The sequence below is a fragment of the Electrophorus electricus genome, chromosome 13, assembly GCF_041902795.1.
Source record: "Electrophorus electricus isolate QZ-2024a chromosome 13, ASM4190279v1, whole genome shotgun sequence".
In the NCBI taxonomy this organism is placed as follows: domain Eukaryota; kingdom Metazoa; phylum Chordata; class Actinopteri; order Gymnotiformes; family Gymnotidae; genus Electrophorus; species Electrophorus electricus.
In genome coordinates this window covers 3,914,050-3,931,487 of record NC_137509.1, presented here as the reverse complement: position 1 = coordinate 3,931,487, position 17,438 = coordinate 3,914,050, and the positions used below count along the sequence as shown (strand labels likewise).

General features: G+C 43.9%; 3 protein-coding genes across 5 annotated transcripts in view; all 3 read left to right on the top strand.

The window, feature by feature from the left end:
* cacna1eb (calcium channel, voltage-dependent, R type, alpha 1E subunit b) overlaps positions 1-1,694 on the top strand; it is a 46,832-nt gene extending 45,138 nt beyond the window's left edge. The window contains exon 46 of the mRNA XM_035536567.2: positions 204-1,694. Coding sequence (XP_035392460.1) covers positions 204-776 — 573 coding nt within the window. The 3' untranslated portion in view covers positions 777-1,694. The remainder of the gene's footprint in view (positions 1-203) is intronic.
* A 3,253-nt stretch (positions 1,695-4,947) lies between these two features.
* polr2d (RNA polymerase II subunit D) lies at positions 4,948-6,772 on the top strand. Its single transcript, XM_027028756.3, has 4 exons — positions 4,948-5,247; positions 5,393-5,573; positions 5,859-5,954; positions 6,245-6,772. Exons 1-4 carry the CDS (start codon positions 5,181-5,183, stop codon positions 6,321-6,323), a joined length of 423 nt encoding a protein of 140 aa, XP_026884557.1. The 5' UTR covers positions 4,948-5,180; the 3' UTR covers positions 6,324-6,772.
* A 1,334-nt stretch (positions 6,773-8,106) lies between these two features.
* On the top strand, positions 8,107-16,681 carry abcf3 (ATP-binding cassette, sub-family F (GCN20), member 3). Of its 3 annotated transcripts, XM_027028763.3 has the most exons (21): positions 8,107-8,189; positions 9,360-9,504; positions 9,595-9,671; positions 10,852-10,907; positions 11,196-11,293; positions 11,563-11,685; positions 11,831-12,097; positions 12,213-12,293; positions 12,492-12,551; positions 12,787-12,843; positions 13,174-13,196; positions 13,299-13,354; positions 13,617-13,817; positions 14,027-14,103; positions 14,187-14,231; positions 14,333-14,465; positions 14,700-14,788; positions 15,106-15,197; positions 15,326-15,458; positions 15,662-15,749; positions 16,117-16,681. In XM_027028763.3, the coding sequence occupies exons 1-21, from the start codon at positions 8,117-8,119 to the stop codon at positions 16,273-16,275; spliced, it is 2,133 nt and encodes a 710-aa protein (XP_026884564.3). In that variant the 5' UTR covers positions 8,107-8,116; the 3' UTR covers positions 16,276-16,681. The 3 variants fall into 3 exon arrangements, with proteins under 3 accessions (XP_026884564.3, XP_081551291.1, XP_081551292.1); XM_081695165.1 differs by lacking the exons at positions 8,107-8,189; positions 9,595-9,671 and having other exon boundaries at positions 9,364-9,504; XM_081695166.1 differs by lacking the exons at positions 8,107-8,189; positions 9,360-9,504; positions 11,196-11,293.
* Positions 16,682-17,438: the final 757 nt, after the last annotated feature.

Below are 17,438 nucleotides of genomic sequence, written 5' to 3'. Positions count from 1 at the left end.
ACAGTGACACATCATATACTGTTTGCACCATACAAACAAGAACAGACGAGTCTTGTGTGTTGAGAATGTTTCATATATCAAAATGCTTTAATAATCAAGCAATGAAGTACAATCATCCTGTCATAATATTAAGTACTCAAGTAAATAATAAAATACATTTACATGGTTATTTATGTAAGCATGTGGCCTCTGACTGTTTCCAGGGCAACAGCTCAGACAGCCCCGTTCCGTCCACCTCTGAGTCGAGCACGCCAAGCGGCAGGCGGCGGCTGTCCCAGACGCCCACGAGCTCACACCCGCACATCTCCTACTCGCCCCTGGTGAGCCACGCTCAGCCTTCCTCGCAGGCCGACGACGAGGACGAGGAGCAGCACGGCCCGCCTGTCCTGGCGTGCTGCAGCAATACTTTATGGGACGCGAATGCGGAGGAGGAGGAGGAGGAGGAGGAGGAAGTGCGAGCGGAGGAGGACGAGAGCGCGGGCCTGGAGCCGGGCGATTACCTGGGCGCGGGCGCCCGCCGCTACCCCTCGGAGCCCTACCTCGCCTTGCAGGAGGAAGAGCACAGCCCCGAGTGCTCCGGCCCCATGGAGACACTGACATTCGAGGCGGCGGTGGCCACCAGCCTTGGCCGTGCCAACACCATCACCGCCTCGGTGCGCACGCGATCCCGGCTGGGCTGGCAGGTCCCCAACGGACACTTTCGCAAACGCCTCGCCCAGAGCGTCTCGGTCGCCGGCTGTGAACCTCTCAGTGACACAGAGGACGACAAGTTCTAGGCACCGTATGTCAGAGACAGCAGGAAGGACCCCAGAGGGCAATGGAGGGTTTTGAGGATGACACTGGAATGCCTGGGAGGGCAGGACCAGCAACTTTGGGCTGTGTTGTTGAATCCGCTGTATGTACGAGTCCGGTATGTCCAGTTGCCATGGAGGAACACTGGGATTTTAACCTTTTTAAACATTTAAGCAGTTGTATCGTCTTGTTTCTAACGAACGTGTAAGGTTAAGGGGGGAGGCCTGTACATTTGGAAACCAGGTGTAAACCAGACTAAAGAGATGCATCACCCATGGAGGTATTCAGCCAAGAGTGTCTCTGTCTTAAACTGAGACTTACTGATGAATTTCATGTTGTTTTGCACAGTTTAAAATGAAATAGGCTATATGTTGCTGAATTTGAAGGTAAGGAAGTGAAATTTAATTCCATGAATTCAATTCTGTTGCCATATTAATTTTACCTACCGACATTTACTTTGTTATTCACACACACGCACAAAACGTGCAAAACATAATTTTATTCAACATTAAACCTTGCAATGAGATTTTTTTTTGAGCTCAAACGTTAGCTCAAGGATCAGAGCATGAATACATTTGCAGTGTTGGATTAATTTCAATTTCTAAACATTTGTACAAACTAAGAAATAAAAGAAAGCAACTCACGGTGGACAAGATCGGTGGTATTTCTTCCAATGGTCTGTACAGACCTCTTCTAAAACTGCTGCTTCTTAGAGCTCTATTTTTGCAAACCCTTTCAGTGGAACACATGTAAGGGCTGTGGAGCCTCTTGTGTACTTTGGTTTTCCACTCCCTTTCTTATCAAGGAGGACCTGAAATGGAATCACTTGTAAGCAAATCATGTGATCAGCTTCTGTTTAACTGATGCTGATTAAAGTTTTACAGAGTGGTGTTTATAATGGAGCATTTAGTCCGCAGTATCATTTGGGATTTTCGTTAAAACTTGCTCAGATATAAATAACGAGCGAATTTTATAGTAATGAATATGAAATTGGTAAGACATGTACATTCCCACCGAGGCGTCATCATCATCAAACGAGGTCCTTGAACTCTGCATTAGTCAGCGTTACACTGGTGATGATGTCCTTTCCTGGTGTGCTTCAAGAAGCCATTACTTGCAGGCTGCAAGCAATAAATAAATGTATGAATTGCAGATTGTTATATAAAGGTTAAATTGTCAGCATGACATAATTGTCTTTTCCTTACTACTGTCACTTGGGTGAATTCCCTGACCTCAAGGGACCCAACAGGACACAAGTTTGTTATTGTGCCCTGCTGTGTGGAGAAGTTAACATTTTATTGATATTTGATCTTTTTAGTCCTTGAATATAGATCCTTAAATGAACCCATCTTCTGGAGTATGCGCTGTACATGAGTTCCATTTCCTTCCTTCTAGCCTATTCTCTTATCAATTCTTCTGGCAGCTGTCACCAATATTTATTGGATATTATATAGGTGTATAGGTATTGGAGCAAGTAAACAGGTATATTGTGTGTGTGTGTGTGTGTGTGTGTGTGTGTGTGTGTGTGTGTGTGTGTGTGTGTCCAGTGATTGTTGGTGCTCTTTCCTGTGCATTAACCTCCTCTCCTTCCCCTGCACCTGGTGCCGTCCCCCTGGGGGTTTTGGTTTCCAAGAGTAAATTTCTGAGAGTAATTGTAAAAACTGTCTGAGTGATTGTATCTGTCTGTAAAGCGTTCTTGACTTTGAGAAAGGTGTTATATAAATGTAACTACTACTACTACTACTACTACTAATAATAATAATAATATATATATATATATATATATATATATATATATATATATATATATATATATATATATATATATATATATATATATATATATATATATATATGAATGATCACCTACAACCAAGTTCATCCAATCTCTGACATCAAGGATCATCTGTCACCATGTTAACACAGTTTGTACCACTGTAGTCCAGCTCTATACCACTGTAGTCCAGCTCTGTACCACTGTAGTCCGGCTCTGTACCACTGTAGTCCAGCTCTGTACCACTGTAGTCCGGCTCTATACCACTGTAGTCCGGCTCTGTACCACTGTAATCCAGCTCTATACCACTGTAATCCAGCTCTATACCACTGTAGTCCGGCTCTATACCACTGTAATCCAACTCTATACCACTGTAGTCCAGCTCTATACCACTGTAATCCAACTCTATACCACTGTAGTCCAGCTCTGTACCACTGTAGTCCAGCTCTGTACCACTGTAGTCCGGCTCTGTACCACTGTCCCCCTTTCTATGGAGGAAATACATAATACAATACATACACAATACAATACATTTATTGTGCATTTATTTATCAATGGTAGTGCACGAGCTGCCTCTTTAAAATTTGTCATCAAGTGAGTATTGTAATTGCAGGTTATGCTGCAAAGATTTAATTTTTTTGATCTGTCATATTTAGCACCTTGGACAATGTCCAACTGATTAAGGAGTTTGACTGTGCAAGACCCCTCAACCCCATATAAGGACACCTGGGTTAGGGCTCTACGTTTCATTGCTCAGGCAGCTTTTCTTAAAAATGTTATTACATCAATTTTTGATAAAGTTCTGTTGTATTTATGCCTACCACAATCACTGTAGAGACTGAATAATAGTAGTAATAATAATAATAATAATAATAATAATAATTCTTTCTCTAGATTAGTATTTTTGATATATTGTTTAAAATACAGAAGGCAATGAGTACAAAGCAACTGAAGAAGATGGTTTTCATTATGCTGTGCTCCCTTCATTGGCTCCCTGTATCTGCACGCATCAGATTTAAAACCTTGATGCTTGCCTACAAAGTCAAAAATGGACCAGCCCCTCTATACATGAGGTCAATGGTCAAAGTCTGATCCGTACCTCGAGTACTTCGAACCTCAAGTATGGCTCGGCTTGAAATACCGTGCTTCAGGTCTCATGGACGACAAGCATCGAGACTATTTCCTGTCCCGGCTCCAAGATGGTGGAATGAACTCTCACTTGCTGTCCGGACAGCAGAGTCCCTTGCAGTCTTCAAACGCAGACTGAAGACTCATCTATTTGCAGAATATTTGAAGGACAACTGACCCTGCTCCCTTATTGACTGACTAATTCAGTACTTATTGTAGGGCATTCTTTATGTTGTTTAACAAACTCTAGCACTTATTGTTTATAGCACTTATCATTGTTTAAGATACCCCTTATATATTTTGCACTTCTAGGTATCAGCATTCATCTCTGTATTCTACACTATTCTAGTTCATGTTTAATTCTAACCAACTTTACTTGGATATATTCTATGAGTAAATGACAAAGCACATTTGTAAGTCGCTCTCGATAAGAGCGTCTGCTAAATGCCGTAAATGTAAATGTAAAATCGCTTTCCCAGAGGCCTTTTATTGTAAAATATATTTTTTAAAATTAAGTCTTTTATTATAAGGGCTTTTATTGTGAAACTGTCAGTTCATGTATTTTTGTGTAAACGTTAACCTAGTAATGGGCGGATGAAGCCCCATTGAAGCTTTCGGAACTTCTTCCTGATTGTGCCGAAAAAGATTCGATGCATTGGAGCATTGAAATCCGACATCAGAGAAGAGATAAGACACATTGCTGGGGTATAGTGACTGTGGAATTTAATTGATTGTGCTTGTGGTTAACTGGGAACAGAACATAATACAGAAAATGAGTTAGTGTTCAGTTCAATAAACTGAGCCCAAACGAAGTTATGCTGACAAATTTTTATTTAAGAATAAAGGATTCTCCACAGTGTTGGGGTTTAAGTCTGTTTCTTCTCTGGTCCACGATTTCACCAGTATGTGGTGCTGATGTTCTCTCATGTTCAGCACGAAGGTGTCTCAGCATTGAGGACGTGTTATTAAAGGACAACTCCTGGGAACACTGCCGACATCGCACCTTTAAAAATACATTTAATAAGAATAAGACTCTTATTATGTTATTTTACATAAACCATAAAGATACAATATGTTTAGTACTTACCCTATTTCTAGATATTTTATCAAAATGTTCCCATGCTTTGGAACGTAAATAGTCATTCATATATGGGATAGCGCCAAAACTTTGAACCAGTCCCGCCCGTTTCCGGTGGTTAGCTGTTGTTTTCGAAGCTTCAAACGTCATCAGCGAGTGTCGGAGAAGTGACACGAGCTTCGGTATTGGAAGTCGCGTCCCTGCGTTAACGAGTTTCAGCGCGTGTTGTCTACGCGCTTTCCCCCCCACTTTCTGTAAAATTATGTAGCTCTCCTGAAAATATCTATACCGTTACTGGCCAGCTTCGGGAGCTGAGAATTCAGCGCCGTGTTTTAATCCAATCTTTTGCCAAGAGGCGCCTAGCTAAGGCTCGTTAGCCATCTGAGTCGTTAAGTAGGGACGGTGGACATGGCGTCCGCCACAGCGAGTGTTGGAGATGTTGAAGAAGATGCTTCCCAGTTACTTTTCCCCAAAGGTTTGTTAAAAGACGGTGATTCGTAGCTCCAAGGCTGAGGGTGGTGCTCTGTTTTGCCGTTGGTGTGACTGGATGGCCAGGTGGCGAACGTCCCACGGCGTTTAAACGTTGCCTTCGTTATTTCATTGTTTGTTTTTATCCGCAGAATTTGAAAGTGCAGAGACACTTCTGAACTCCGAGGTACACATGCTGCTGGAGCATCGAAAACAGCAGAACGAGAGTGCGGAGGACGAGCAGGAGCTGTCCGAAGTCTTCATGAAGACCCTGAACTACACCGCCCGCTTCAGCCGCTTCAAAAACCGGGAGACCATCGCCAGTGTGCGCAGGTCGGTGCGTCGCGTGTTGGCCCCTCGAATCAGACGAAATGTTTCCTTTTTCCTGCAAAGGGGGTTTTAAACATTTGTTTGATCGATAGTATCAGTAAAGATTAGTAAAACGCTTGGACATTGAAAAATCCCAGGTATTAACCACTATTGTGGATTTACACTCCTAAAGATACTGAGATCCCATAACTGTTGCTGTTTAGTTTGTTCCTGACAAATGCCAAACTTTTGCTCCTAAATCAATGTAACTACTGCACCATCAGCTTCATCTGTACCTTTGTCTCGCAGCCTACTTTTGCAAAAGAAACTGCATAAGTTTGAACTGGCAAGTTTAGCCAATCTGTGTCCCGAGGCTGCGGAAGAGGCTAAAGCGCTTATTCCAAGGTGAATTCTCAACTTTCAGTCACATAGCACACATCAAAGCGTTATGATTTAAAGCTCAGGTTTCTTTGTCCTGAAGTAGGTTCACAAAACATTTGTAGTGTTAAGCTCTCAACTTATTATTTAAAGTAAAATGTTTAAGGTGGGTACCATTTTTTTTGTACCAAAAAATGCCTAAATAAAAGGATATAAAGACTTGTATCCTTTTATTTAGGCATTTTTTGGAACAAAGGTTCATAAAAAAAATAGATTATTAACAGTCTGGGTGTTCTCCATGTTTTCTGCTTCTCTAGCTTGGAAGGTCGTTTCGAAGACGAGGAATTGCAGCAGATCTTGGATGACATTCAGACTAAACGGAGTTTTCAGTATTAATTTTTTTTTTTTTTTTTTTCCCTACCTCTCTCTCCTTCCTTCATGGCCATAACTTGTGCAGTCTATCAGGTCTTTTTTTTTTGGTGGTGTTTATCATATAAAGAAGATTCTGCTCAACCCTTTTCTCACATATGTTTTGTTTCCTTTTATATGTTTTAGTACTGAATTATTTTACTTTTGGTGGTTTCACTGTTGTATAGCTAAAAATTCATGTCATGTCCTCTGGATGACTGCCTTTAGTTACCCATTCACTGAGCATCCTTAAATGGTATCTACCTGGACGATTTCAGGAGACTTTTGATAGGAAAACTGTACATAGATGTCAGTCACTTCTTTTGAAATTTTGGATTTGCTTACATTTTGTTCATAAGTACAGGAGGGAGAGTGAAAATCTTGACACTTTGGATTACATTATACTGATGCATACAATAAAATATGCCACAATGTGAGCAATGTGTGTTACTGATGTAGCTTGGATAAACAAAAAAGCTTTTTCCAGTGAGAGTTGCTTTCCAAACATGTATTTTCTAGAAAACATTCGCTTTTCAGCTTCAGTTCAATGGAATTTTTTTGTTGTTTCTGTTTAACAGTAATATTACAAAATTGCTGTTTAGGACAGTGCATGTTTTCCACATTTATTTATGTTTAAGACCCTTAAACTGGATTCAAGCCTCTTCCCCCCCCCCCCCCCCATCAGTACACTGAAACAGCAAAATGTGGCAAACTTAAAAGGGTCTGAAAACCTTCCTTATACACTGCATCTAGCAACCTCTGCTATTATGTCAGCCATTTGTCCTTTATAAGAACAGGTGTGTCCAGGTTTCCCAGTCTGCTTGATAAAGAACTACAAATGCACAACTATAAGGTATTTAACACTAGAAATCCTGCTTTGTGAAATTCCTCTCAGGAGCCACTCTAGGAAGTAATGTTATGTACCGCTTGATGCATGATGATCATATGATGCCCCAGAACTTGCAGTTTGTTCCTCAATACACCCAGCCTTTTCTCCTACCTGTTAACTACTTTGAGAGATGAGGCTTTATTGCCTGGACATGCTGCACATCACCATGCAATACTCTTGTACCCAGCAGGGACACCTTTTCCAATAATATCTGGTATAACCTGGACAACCTGTATAATAGGTATGTGCAGGTGTATCCCTGCACTGGCAGAGCTGTTCTTCCTAATGCTGGTGCCGGTCGCAGGCGGCATGGGTCACCCTAAAAATCAACACCCAATGTACCATAATTTTATTTGCATTGCATTACTAGACTCATGTCCATTATTACCAATGTCATTCCTAGTTACACCTAACTAGATCCATATAAGAGCATGGACCTGGGCACTGCTAAGAGGATATGGAAACCCAGTGCAAATGATCTTCTTGCAGTGATAAATTCTAATTATAATTACAGTAGTTTATTGTAAACAGAGGGTAGGAAGTACACTCAAAGATTTAAAAGGACTTGGGTATAGTATTTTGGTTTTTCTGCAGTGTCGCAGTGAACATACCTGACTACTCTTTCCCGAAACAGTGGTTGGCGTATATTAGCACACCAAGTGTGGTGGCATACTCACGCGGAAGTAAATCACAGCAGACAGGCAAACAAAGTTGCAGGGCTATATTGCAGGGCTTTTTAAAATTATTTATTTAGACTTCAAATAATCACACTGTTCTGTTGTGCGTGCTGCACAATCAAATACTACATTTCCCACAACACATTGCACGACAGCTGTCTCCAGACGTAGAGGAACGAGTGCACGCGCTGTATCGGGGCAGGGGCCGGTGTATCATGGCGACATACGTGGACATCCTGAAAAGCGAGTTTCCCGAAATTGACACCGAAGTATTTGACTATATCACCGGTAAGCCACACACCGCGACCGCTAAACGGTTATACGCTCGATCAGGCAGGCAGAATGAGTTATGTAAAAGGACGGACTCGGACCAGAAACGAGCTAGCTAGCCAGCGAGCTAACCCACAGAGCAGCTGAGGTGTGAGACCAGTGCTTTCAGTCGCCGTTAAAATTACTTATGGCAGGAAACCCTGGAGGACCTCTGACATGTAGAGCCCGGGATAATGCGTCGGTAACGGTGTAAACGAACATTTCAACGTTGAATTAGCCCACAGAGAGCCAAGCTAGTGCGTTAGCTTGCTAAGTTAGCTCGCTGTTCTAGCCAGAGGTTGGTAAGGGATATATAACCAACCTGAGAGGCGGCGCTCATACCAGGAGCTGAACTGTTTGAATGAAACGGAATTATTTGCAGAAGCTTGGCTCATCTTATGCTATTGGTAAACCATCACCTGATTGATTGATTTTTGGACATAAAACTAGTGTCAATACCCGTTCAGTCGAATAAGGTTTTGAGGAATCTAACTTTACGCTTACTTTGTATAAGTAAAACGTCTGTCGTTAGGTGCCAGTGGCAGGTGTATTTCTGCCCGACTGTTCTATTCCTAATGCTCTGATATGTGCGGTCAGCAGTGCCCCGAGGAGCGGGTGAGAGAGCTTAGCTGTCTAACGTTAAGGAAGTTGGAAGCATAAGCAGTAGCTAGAACAATCCGAATTCTCCAGATCGTTTCAGCCACCCTATTGGGGCTAGCTGTACTATAATTACATTTCTCAGTTCAAAATCACTTTCCCAAGAAAAGGGCTTCAGTGTTGAATGTGTCTTTAGGAATCTGATCATTGTGGAAGGCGTGAGGAAGAAGAGCAGAGAAAACAATTTGATTCTCGCGCCAGTTTCTGTAAAACCGAACGTAAAACAGATCAAGGAAATCAGTGACATTATTTCCCGGCCCAAAACCACAGGGCTATTACTACACTGCACAAAATGTATGAATGCACAAAAATACAAAAAGTGTTCATTCTTGATCATTTTTCACTGTCAGAGCATAGGGCCGGTATCGTGTGAGATTCCGTGTAAGGGAATATACCCTGTTAACCATCGTTTGAGTTTTCTTCCACGCCTCACTTACAGGGCTTTCCCTGTCTGATTGTCAGGACCAATCTGTGATGTTTACCATGTTGCAGGGGTCCTGGACAGTGGCGGTTCAGATTTTGAGGATGAAGAGGAAGTCTTCGATGCCATTGGTGGTGTTCTCCAGGAGGTAGCGGCGGACAAAAATGAAGAAGACGTGCGGAACATCTGTCTTCAGTTGTTTAACACGCTCAGCCTGTAAGCCCCACCGTTCTTCTGTCAGCTCCGAGGTGTCAGCTGGAGCAACGCTCAGCCCTGATGCTCGCTGTCATCTTCTGTCTTGTGCAGGACTAACTGCCACTCGAACCAAAGGCAGGTGCTGCTTGATGCTCCGGTACAGCTGTCTCAGATCTCCGCAGAGTCTGGTGAGCTGCTTTTGGGGGTTTGTTGTTGTTTGTAAGGCTGTCTCAGATCTCAGCAGAGTTGAAAACATTGTCATGTGAACACATGTGAACAAGTGACTTATTTATATATATATATATATATATATATATATATATATATATATATATATATATATATATGTGTGTGTGTGTGTGTGTGTGTGTGTGTGTGTATATATATATATATATATATATATATATATATATATCCAAAAACCTGCTTTTGGAGCTCTGCTGCACCTTAAAGTTGATTTGAAACTCTGTTGTAGATCTACACAGTCCAGGTGTGTCAAGGACGCTGTAATGATGGTGCCAGATTAGATTAGAGTTTAGTGGGAGCTAAGCTCTGCAGGGTGCTGGATTTCTGCGAGTAGAGTATTTGTGGCAGTCTTCATGTGCTGACTTTGTGAAAAGTGCACTACAGGAACTGGGCCTTGCGGTAGCCTAAATAAGAAGCAGTCAGATTTTGAGACCCCCACGAGTCCTGCTTGTCATGCAGAAATCACAGAGAACCTGCGTTACTTCTGCTTGTGGTGAGGGCAAGAGAGATGCTTTACTGCCCAACATGTTGGCTCTTGATGATGATGCCCTGATTCTTAAGCCATATATAGTACAGTGTGCCCAAGATGGTCTAGGCACTTTTGTGCATTTCTCCCTCCTCTCTTTTTGGATATAGCAAAACTTAATTTCTATACTTTTCACCGAGTATCATGAACAAATGCTGGGCTACCACCACGGAAAGCACAAGCTGCCTTGCTGCACTGCTGGACAGCAGCTAGCAGCGCTACACCATGGATCACGTACTAAACCTTCATCCTTGTGTTGTGGGCATCCTTAGCACTCTCAGATGTTCCAGCGGAGCCATATGAAGGATTTACTACTGTGCTTTTAACGTGTTTCCATGTTAAACTCCCTGTAGCAGGTGTAATATGTAATTATATTATATCCCTCTTCTAACTGTACCCTTCTATTGCTACAGTAATAATTTGTCCTATTTGGCAGTAGTTTAATATTTTCAACTATTTTTTGTTTGTTTCTCAAACGTCTCCTCTCGCTCTCTTTCTCTTATGCCCATCCTTCTGTATTGATTTGCACACCTATGATTGTTGGTCAGTACTTTATGATTTTGTTTCACTTTACGCTTCACTCTCTGTTTTACCAGGAACGGCTGCTAACGATGTGCAGGGCATCTGGATGGTGAAGAGAACCCAGAGCACGGTAGGATCAGCCCCATCCGCTTTCATCCTGAATTCTGTCATTCGGAAAATAGAACAATTGACTCTTCTCTGGCTTCATGGTTTGGCCCAACTTGCTAGTTTTCCTGGTTATACTGGCTCTGAAATCCCTGGTTCACTTTAGCCCCTGGGGCTGGCCCTTAAATCTGCCTGCGTGGCTGACCAACAGATCTGGTTGGTGCCACAGTACCCCAGCAATGGGAGAGATCTGAAATTCATCTCGTGTTGCTCCTGTTTCCTCCCCCCTGGAACGTGGAACCTGTGAGCGCAGACCGTGGATGCCAAGAAGCTGGAAAAGGCGGAGGCCAAGTTACGTGCCAAGCATGAGCGGAGAACGGAGAAGGACTCGCAGAAACCAGCAAGTGCGCTGTAGGTGCCCCAGTGCTCTCACTGTGTGCTGTAGCTGTGGTGGAAAGTTCCAGAACCTCACCTTCTGATATCCTGTTGAATTCCTGCATTTTTACAGCGATGACAAAGCATGAAGAGATGTGTGGGCGAGGTGCTTGTGGGGGTTGTGTGTGTGGGTGCTACTGCTTTTTCCTTTCTGAAGCTGAAAACAATATAAAAATAGATTTCTAGTGGTATTACCAATCTTGTAATGCATTTGTGAAATAACAACCCCCGTCCCCTCCCCCCAGGGTCCTGGAAGAGGCTTCTGCCAGCCAGGCTAGCAGTAAGAAGGAGAGTCGCGTGGACATGTCTGGCAAGAATCGCAGTTACGACATCCGGATAGAAAACTTTGACGTGTCTTTTGGTGAGAGGTCAGTCTACTGTATGGCTTGCTTATGCAACACATATCTGCAGTGTTAACAGATTTATATGGGTTTATATAGACAGAGACTGAGGTAGTTCTTGCTCTTGCTTTCACAATGCTGTTGTGGGTGTGGGGGTGTGTGTGTGTGTCAGATCCCTACTCCAGGGGGCAGAGCTGTGTCTGGCCAGCGGCCGCAGGTACGGCCTGGTGGGCCGCAACGGCCTGGGTAAGACCACGCTGCTGAAGATGCTGGCCAGCCGCAGCCTGCGCGTGCCCGCCCACATCTCCACCCTGCACGTGGAGCAGGAGGTGGCGGGCGACGACACAGCCGCTCTGCAGAGCGTGCTGGAAAGCGACGTCGTCCGCGAGGAGCTGCTCGCCCAGGAGCGCCTGCTCAACGCCCACGTGGCTGCTGGGACGTGAGTTTGCCTCCGGCCCGCCCCCTGCCATCACACGCCCAGTCTCTGGGCACCTGGTGATGTCTAGCACTCTCACTCACCAGAGCATCCTTGTGTACTGGTTTATGTCCTCCAGAGCGGACGGGTCCGAAAGCCTACGACTGTCGGAGATCTACACAAAACTGGAAGAGATTGAAGCAGATAAGGCCCCAGCCAGGTAACGCAGATCTGTGTTTGTAGATCATTCATGTCCATGTATTCTGTAGGATTGATGCAACTGCTATATTATTTAACAATTTTATAATTGGTCTATTGATCTTTTTGGGGAAAAAAACTGTGTGTTTTGGTTCATCTTCTCATGTGTATTTGGTTTTGTGCCAAATGTGACTTTTTTTTTCTTTCCCTGCTTCCGCAGAGCTTCAGTAATCCTTGCAGGATTAGGATTTTCATCCAAAATGCAGCAGCAAGCCACCAAGTAAGGGAGGGGAAAAAAAAGCACTTTTCTGCAAATGTGTGTGTGTGTGTGTGTGTGTGTGTGTGTGTGTGTGCGTGCGTTTATTTGCAGAAAATTGCTTTTCTTTTTTTAATAAAGAAAATAAATAAATAAATTCTGATGCTTCTACTGATAGCCTCTTAATTTGGATGTGTGTCCCAGCATATATATATCGAATATACACACGCAGTGCGCTAATAAGTGTGTTCTTCCTCAGAGAGTTTTCTGGCGGCTGGAGAATGAGATTAGCACTAGCACGAGCCCTCTTTGCCAGGTGAGCTTGTAATTGTGTAGGGCACCTGACTTAGTACTACTACACAAGAAGGCTTTGTCATTACACTACAACCAGAGTAGTGAGTCTTGCAGAACAAACTCTTGGCTTTTATCTGGCTCTACAGCTGCATTTTATAGTGGCAGTTAACATATTTTTACATGTAGTAGTCCCAAAATGTCTTTTTTTACTCATCATAGCACAGGTAGAGCACAGTGTGTCTAATTTGTAGAATTTAGAGTAAATTGTTTTCATGAATGGTAATGTATTGTTAAAGTTGCTGCTGTGACCAGCTCTGTATTTTTTTCATTTGTGTGTTGTGTGCTATTCCAGGCCTGACCTTTTGTTACTGGATGGTGAGTAAGAGCCTTTCTGTGTGGGAGCGCGCAGGTCGTATGTGAACTCTGTGTGACTGAGGAGGTCCTGTTTCTGAACGCACTTTTCCATGTTCCCGGCAGAGCCTACAAACATGTTGGACGTCCGAGCCATTCTGTGGTTAGAGAATTATTTACAAGTATGTCTTTGCTAAGTAAGATACTTGATTTCACATGGAGCATTTCACTGCTTGTGGTTCGGGCTGCTATTTTAAGCTTGTAGTGAGTGTTGTTGTGTTAATTGTTTTAATAATTGTACACACACATGCTGTAACTTTGTACAATTATCTGTAACCTAAACAGCAACTGAGCAGTCACAGCTCTGCAGTATGAGCTGTAATGTAGTACTCATAGCAGTGAGTCCAAAGCTGTGTCTTACATGTTGGGGATGTGTGTGTCCAGACGTGGCAGTCGACCATCCTTGTTGTGTCCCACGACCGGAACTTCCTGAACGCCGTTGCAACTGACATCATCCACTTGCACTCACAAAGGCTGGACAGTTACCGTGGCGATTATGAGAACTTTATCAAAACAAAAGAGGATAGGTTGAAGAACCAGCAGCGAGAGTATGAGGCGCAATTACAATACAGAGAACATATACAGGTGCACACGGACACGTGCACACACAAACTTACATAGATGTAGTCACACACAAGGACATAGTCACACCCACAGCTGGAATCCATTAATAATTATATTTGTATTTAATGTGAAGAAACTTGCAAAAAAAGAAAAAGTAGTCGTGATGCTGAGAAAGACGTTGGCTTATTTACTGAAGGCAGCGCCATCTGATGGTTTGTGTGTGTTTTCAGGTGTTCATTGACAGATTCAGATACAACGCCAACAGAGCTGCACAGGTGCAGAGCAAACTAAAGCTTCTGGAGAAACTGTAAGTGGCACACTAACTGCCTCCGTTTTCAGGTCATCCAGCAGCTTGTGTTTAAGGGCTGTTTTCCTCCTTATGTGTTGTAGCCCTGAACTTAAGCCCATAGAAAAGGAATCTGAAGTAGTGTTACGGTGAGTTTGCATGTGACTTCATGCCGATGCATTTGGTGGGGGGCAAATTATTGTTCAGAATGAAGGTGAACTTTTTGCAATGCTGCCGTTTTGTTTGCCAGATTTCCTGATAACTTTGAGAAGCTGTCCCCTCCAATACTGCAGTTGGATGAAGTGGAGTTCTGTTATATCCCCGAGCAGCCTCTGTTCGCTGGCCTCTGCGTCTCAGCCGACCTGGACTCCCGGATCTGCATTGTACGTGGCTGCTATGGCAACTGCCGTTGATTTAACCGTAGACGAAGGCCAACGCTGTTAAGAAGCTGTATTAACTGAATTGATGATGAACTGCTAATAAAAATGTGGTGATTCTTTTTATAAGAGAGCACAGATGAATGTATGTCGTGCACACTGCAACATGTGGGTTTGGCGTGTTTTGCGTGCATTTCCCGCTCTCTCTGTTGGTAACGTATCGTGGCGTCTCTTCTGCAGGTGGGGGAGAACGGAGCAGGCAAGTCCACATTACTGAAGCTACTCATGGGTGACCTCACGCCCGTTAGCGGAACGAGACATGCCCACAGGTGACCCTCCTCCTGCCCCCAGCGCTGCCTCACTCATGTTTCACACTCTGGGTGGTTTAAATGCTTCGTTTTACTCCTTTGGTGGTGGTATTATTATTATTATTATTGTACACTGGGGGGAAAAAAAACATTAAATCTTAATTATACAGTTTCACAACTTAGATTTTTTTTTTTTTTTTTAGCCATACACATGTGAAAGCCTATAAATATGCTCTATTGTGCTATGATGAAAGCTTCCTCTTAAGAAGTAACCTATATCGATCTTTGCAGGAAAGAGGAAAACAAACTTGTTCTAAACTTTGGTTATCTTCCAACAGAAACTTGAAGATTGGCTATTTTAGCCAACACCATGTAGATCAGCTAGACCTGAATGTCTGTTCAGTAGAGCTGCTTCTTAGCAAGTTCCCAGGTACTGTATAAGAGGTCACCCGCCACTGCAGGAGGGCGTTATTGTGGCGGCAGCATTCTCTGAAATAAACGCTGCTAACAGGTTTCTTTTTGTCCATAATTGTTCACTTATTCCGTTGTTGCGTTCAGGCCGGACGGAGGAGGAGTACAGGCGCCAGCTGGGTAGATATGGCATCAGCGGTGAGCTGGCAATGCGTCCAGTGGCCAGCCTGTCAGGAGGACAGAAGAGCCGCGTGGCTTTTGCTCAGATGACCATGCCTTGGTAATTAACCCATGTGACAGTTTGTGTGTGCAGTTCAAGCTCTCAGTATGGTTTTAGAATCAGACTTTCCATTCTGTGTTGGTGTTGCGTAAAAGATAAAACTAGGAATTGCGTGTCACATGAGTGCGATGTTAATCCGTCTGCAGTTTAGTCTGTTAGGTATGTCGATTTCACTGTGATCACATGGTCTGCCTCACTTTCAGCCCTAACTTCTACATCCTCGACGAGCCCACCAATCACCTGGACATGGAAACAATTGAAGCCCTTGCAAAGTCATTAAATAATTTCAAAGTAAGACTATATTTTACTGATGTTTCCAGTACCAAGTTAACAAATTTCCTTCACATTGGCTGCTAATGTACATGCGGCCGTGGCAGAGGAGAGAAGCTGTGTGTGTGTGTGTGTGTGTGTGTGTGTGTGTGTGTGTGTGTGTGTGTGTGTGTGTGTGTGTGTGTGTGTTTCTGCATTTTAAGAGTTTATGCTTTAAAATGCACCAAAAAAAAACTTTGGGTCTATAAGCAAACCTTGAGAATCGTTTTAATTTTTTCTGCATGATTATAAATAAATAAACTGATGTAAGTAAATTGAAATGAAATAACAACAGAGAACAGGAATGAGTTCGGTAAATTAGTTGAGATGGATGTGGTTTCTCCCCGAGGGCGGAGTCGTGCTGGTCTCCCACGACGAGCGTCTGATCCGGCTCGTGTGTAAGGAGCTGTGGGTGTGCGAGAGCGGCCGCGTGCACCGCATCGACGGCGGCTTCGACGAGTACAAGAACATCCTGCAGGAGCAGTTCCGCAGAGAGGGCTACCTGTGACGGGACGGACGTGGCCGAACCAGCTCTCCCTCATCGCCCCAGCCAGCTGGCCTCACCCCGACCTGCCGACGGACTCCGCGCGGCGAGGCCAGCCCCTCCTCCCCAACGGGCCCCGCCCACGCCATCATGCCTGTCGTCCTCTTCCCTTGTGGGCCCCGCCCACCTGCAACCGACTCATGCTACGTCTGTGACTGTGAATGACGCGGCAGGGCAGCCCTGGACTCTACCACACAGGGTCCTCCTCGCTTCGTTCTGCACACAAACCAAAACCAGGCCTCATGTAATCAGTGCAAAGAGAAGGGGACACATGCATTAGAATTGTGTTTTCCATACAACTGATGTATTTAACTTATCAGTGGCAGGTTTAGAACATGCTAATAAAAACATAGTGGTCAATCAGTTTTAACCTGCTGTGGTCTTTTGTAATTATTTCTAATTTTGTACAGTTGCTCACATGTACTAATAAATGCTATATTTGTTAGAGTTGGCTATAGCCCCTGTTTTCACACAGGGTGCAGCATCACACCTGAAGCCCAGGAAGGCGAGGTAAGGGGGACAGCCCAAATGAGTGCAGCATCCAAGGAATGCTTGTTTTAAGTGATTCATGGAAACACATGCTGCAGGAATTCGATTCGATTATGGAATGAAGTGCTTAAATTCACTTTCTCCCTCAACACAAGTTTTTTTTTCCCTCTGTTTTATCCTTGTTTTCTAAGACTAGTGTGAAATGCTATATGTTGCATTTTAACCCACATTTATATGCACTGAACCAAACCACACCTCAAGTGTACAAAAATGTAAAGTACTCATAATGGTGTTTCAGTGTGCTGAAACTCTGCCCCTTATTGTTAAACTCCCACCTGGAGGATACTGGACTGGGAGACCAGCATGTAGGTATTGGTAGCAACAGCTCATCCACGCCAATTCTTACCCGTGGCACGCCAAAAGGTAGCATGCTGCTCTGCTTGACTCTCTTCACTTATGGATGTGACCAGACTTGGCTCTGGTTTCCCAACGAAGCGGGTGGAGGACGCCACCATGGTGGCCTTGGTCCACAGCACCGAGATGTCATGTGGGTTGAAGGCCAGGGCAGTGACCTTTCCTTCAGTACAGACAAGACTAAGGAGCTGCTCCTAGGTGGAAGGAGGTGTGAGGTTGACCAC